The sequence below is a fragment of the Tupaia chinensis genome, unplaced genomic scaffold (assembly GCF_000334495.1).
Source record: "Tupaia chinensis unplaced genomic scaffold, TupChi_1.0 Scaffold144346_1, whole genome shotgun sequence".
NCBI classification, from domain to species: domain Eukaryota; kingdom Metazoa; phylum Chordata; class Mammalia; order Scandentia; family Tupaiidae; genus Tupaia; species Tupaia belangeri.
In genome coordinates this window covers 4039795-4044225 of record NW_006204205.1, presented here as the reverse complement: position 1 = coordinate 4044225, position 4431 = coordinate 4039795, and the positions used below count along the sequence as shown (strand labels likewise).

Below are 4431 nucleotides of genomic sequence, written 5' to 3'. Positions count from 1 at the left end.
TGCTGGACCCCAGCTGTTACTGCACATTGAGGGGCCTTGGAGGGAACGGAAGTAAGAACCACCACGGATTTTAAGATGGGACACTTTCTGAGATGTCACAGCAGCCAGGGAAGATCACCCAGGGTTGTGGGAGCCGACTGGAAGAAAGCCAAGGCCTGCCTGGATTGCAGGGAATGTGATGGGACAGAGGGACACATGTGATGACTGCCTGGGACCCAACCCCACTGGACTCCTGTACAGCACTGATTCATCCGGAGCTCCTTTCCCAGGGCCCCTCTCTTTAGGGGTGCCTGTACTTGATGATCTGCCCTATGCCTGGACCTGCAGATACAAAGAGGACAGTGGCCTCCCGCCGTGGCTGAGACAGGAGCCTGCAGGATGCCTGTGAAGGAGTCTGAAGCCACAGGATGACACTCTCCTGACCACTCCCCTCCAGGACTGATGTTCTTCAAAGGGACGGCCCCTGCTTTATTGGCCTTATTTCCCCAGCCTGGAATGGGCCCTGGATCACAGTTAATAAACATGCGTCGAGTGAGCAAGTGTGTCGAGTGTGTGCTGTGGAGAGTGAGGGCTCACGAGGACCCTGTTGGAGAGGCTGCCCACCTGCTTCCCTGCAGGGCCAGGCTCATTGCCAGACAGCCCTGCCGGCTGAGCAGGCTTCCTGGGGGTGCCAGGGCAACTGCCCACGGGCTCTTCTTACAAGGGCAGCCCCGTCAGGTGTTAAAGATGACCCTCCTTTCTGTTCTCCAGACTAAACATGACCAGATTGGCTTCAATGGCTCCTCATCTTTTGGCTCTCAGCATGCTGGTCGTCCAGTCTGGAGAAGCAACGAAAGTGTCCAGATGGGGTCTGAATGGGCAGAACCGTGGATGCAGGTGGGAAAGTTGGGTGTGCACTCTTTGGCAGTTGGTGTATTGGAGTTGTAGTGGTGGCAGTTGCGGGCATGGCCTCCAGCCCTGTAGGAAGGTACATGTTTCTGGTATTCTCACAGTCTTTTTGTGGGGGGCAGGAGAGGTTTTTGCTATAGGGCATGTGCACTCGTCAGAAAGGTAAAGAAAGAGAGACAGAAAGCGAGAAATCACCCCCCAGAGAAGATGGCCACGCCGCAATCCCTTCTCCTCCATTCTCCTCTCGGGATCCTGAGCACGCACGCACACGCACCCGGCATGAATTTTAAGCCACCAGGTCTGGGATGTGAACCGCGGTCGGCTACATGGGAATCCAGCAACATAGACATTACGCCAACTGCTGGTCCTGGTATTCTCAGTCTTTACACAGACACTGATTTGGGGTAGAACCCCACCTTGTAGCTCTGTTCAGTAGTGTTATAGTTCTCAGCTCTCCTGGAAATTCCCCGAGGCAGCTGGGTTGTGATAGCCCCTCCATAAATGGTAGCTGATATTATTCACTTCATTGTTTGATGATTGAAACCGATAGTCATTCATGTTATTTAATGAGCATGCACTATGTGCCAGAAACTGCTAGGCACCAGAACACAGAAGGGCCCAGGATAGACCTGTCCCTTCTCACCCCCACCCTCAGAGCACCCAGACACTGGGGAGGCTCGCTGATGGAATGATAGACCCTGCTTGAGCTCACTGTGATTAACACCTCCACCGCCAGACGTCATGGGGTACCTCGTGTGTTCAACTCAGAACACCCCCTTCCTGCCCTCAGGTACTTGAATGTGAGAGTTGTTGACAAGGCCCTACTGCAGGAGACCACAAACACGCGGACTTGGAGTGAACTGACTAGGGTGAATCAAGTCCTAGCTCTGCCATAAACCCGCTGTGAAACCCCGGCGAGTCGCTGTCCTCTCCAAGCCTCCGTTATGTTCTCAGTGAAACGGTGTGAGCAGCATAGCTTTCAAAGGCCTGAGAGGCTCACAAGGGCTTGCCAGACCGCACAGCTCCAAGGGACACGATTCACATTTTGGTCTATGCAGCCTCTGGTGGCCCAGGATTAAATGCGAGTGTTTCTGTAGTGTGACCTGGAGTTAACGGTCAGCACGTGTCAGCTACTGTTAAGCATGAGTTAGGGGGAAGCAGCAGTCCGGACAGGTCAGCTGGCTGGAGGTGGTCTGGCCAGGCTTTGTTCTTCAAGGAAGGGCAGGACTCTGAGGAGTGCGGACTATAATAACGGCAAAGGCCGGGAGGAGCGACTCCAGGGCACGTCTGGAAGAAGCGAGACTGGTGAGGAAGGTGCTCAGCAATGCTGAGGCCTAAGTCAGGAGCTTGACCTTTCTCTCTAGGCACAGAGCAGGGGTGGATGAGACCCGTGTGAATCTGTCATTACTGAGCTGCAAAGGGTCCTAGAGAGCGTCTTTGTCCAGCAGCTTGTCTTGCCAAACAAACAGGCCAGGGAGGGAAAGTACTGAGTCTCCACAGTCACACAGCAAGGACCAGGCCGGGGCAGGACCCCCACCTGCATAGCACCCAGCTGAAATGACTCCTCCAGCCCCCTTTGTGGCCCCACAGAAGGAAGTCACATATGTCTATGAGTTTTTTTCTGATTATAAAAGTCCGCATAGGTCATTCTGGAGCATTTTTTAAACTATAGAAATATAAGAAAGAAACTATGCTCACCTTAACCTCACCGTCCTAAGACAATCACTGTACTGTGCTGGATTTCCTCCACGTGTCTCCCCCACAAAGTGATGCGTTATAGTCGTTAGATTGGAATCCTAGTGTGTCTGGTTTCGTGTTGCACCTTTCCCCTGTAAAGTTTTGTTTTATGAGAAAGAGGGACTGTTTTAACGTAGAAGAATCTCTAGAGGCGCTGGCAGGTGGCATGGTAGTTAAGGCACTGGACTCCCACGTGGCTGACTGTGGTTCAAGTCCTGGACCTGGCAGCTTGCTTTCTCACTTTCTCTCTCTCTCTCTCTGGTCTAATTAAAGTAATAATAATAATAAAATTGAATAAAATAATTCTTTTTTAAAATGAATTCTAAAAATAAACATAACCAAAGGGACCAGCAGTTGGCATAATGACTGTGTCACTGGGCTCCCATGTGGTCAACATTGGTTTGAGTCCCGGACCCCAGTGGCTTAAAACTCACACTGGGCACGTGTGTGTGTGTGTGTGTGTGTGTGCCTAAGATCCAGGAGGAGAATGGAGGAGAAGGGATTGTGGTGTGGCCATCCCCCCAGGGGATTTCTCGCTTTCTGTCTCTCTCTTTCTTGCAAGCTCACATGCCCGATAGCAAAACCCTCTCCCCCCCCCAAAAAAAAAAAAGAATTAAAAAAAGAAGAAGAATCTTTAGAAAACATTTTCCCCTAAAAAAAAAAAAAAAGGTGCAAAGCCCCAGTGGCAGTGTTTGGTAGGACATCCTGCAGGGTGGCTGTCGCACATCCACTTCCGGTGTGAGCCAAGGCGGCTGTGGCGGGTCCTCTTCTCATCTGGTCAGGCTGCAGCCTCTGCCCACGGGTAAGACAGGGTTTTGATGAGTCTGCAGTCAGCTTTCCTTCACAAGCACAGGACGCTGCCCCTCCCCCCCATCGAAAGGCATGTCAGGTCAGATGGTGTTTCTCAAACTGCGGCCCAGGGCTTTTTCCCGTGCTATCTCACCCCAGACTCACACACACCTGGTGAGGCAAGGAGAACAAACGCGGTTCTAGCCATCTTGCCAATGAAAAGCTGAGCCTGCCAGCTGTCTGGTGGCTTATTTAAGGCTACACAGCTAATAAGTGGCAAAGCAGGGTGCGCACAGATTAGCTGGCCTCCGATTCAGTGACAGTATTCCCTTTGCGCTTTCTCCCTCTAGTCCTATTGGGCTGTCTGAAAAGCCATGACACATTTTTGCATAGGAAAACATGGAAACATGCCATGACTTTCCTGACGACCTGAGAGATTTTCCTCTGCCAAACTGGATCCCCTTAGCAAGGCATGAACCGAGAGTGTTGGGAGTATCGTAAGTGTGTGGAGGAGCCCCGAGCTCCACCCTGGTAGTCTTGGGTCAGGCCCTGCAGGCTCTCACAGGCTGGCCTGGGCAGCCTGACCGCAGGGCAGCTCCTCCAGGCTGACTAAGATCCAGCACCTCAACTCATGGGGGTTTGGAGTGCGTTGAAGGAGACAGCTGTTTCTTATGGAGATGCCCAGCAGAGGCCCTGTTCTCAAGGGCATTCTTCTTGACCTAACCAGACCATGGAGATGCACTCCCTGGCCAGAGTTCCAGAGTCTCAGCTCTTCCTAGTTGGAAGAAGGGCTTTTTTTTTTTTTTTCACAGAGAGGCTGTAGGGCCCTTGAGGCTGACTCGAACCAAGGCACAAGGACTTGGGGCATCCTCCGGACGGCTCTCCAGTGCATTCATTTCTTACCAGTGCTCTAAGTTACCGTGAAATTAGTTGACAGCAATTGGTTATCTTTAGTTCTGGAGACCAGAAGGTCAGAAGTCCAAAAATGGTCTCACTGGACCACACTGCAGGTGTCAG

General features: G+C 52.0%; 1 protein-coding gene across 1 annotated transcript in view; it reads left to right on the top strand.

Annotated features, from left to right (window-relative positions):
- The window catches only part of CARINH (colitis associated IRF1 antisense regulator of intestinal homeostasis), a 6861-nt gene that overhangs the window by 857 nt on the left and 1573 nt on the right, over positions 1-4431 (top strand). Inside the window, 2 exon segments of the mRNA XM_027767651.1 lie at positions 751-835; positions 1625-1678. Coding sequence (XP_027623452.1) covers positions 751-835; positions 1625-1678 — 139 coding nt within the window.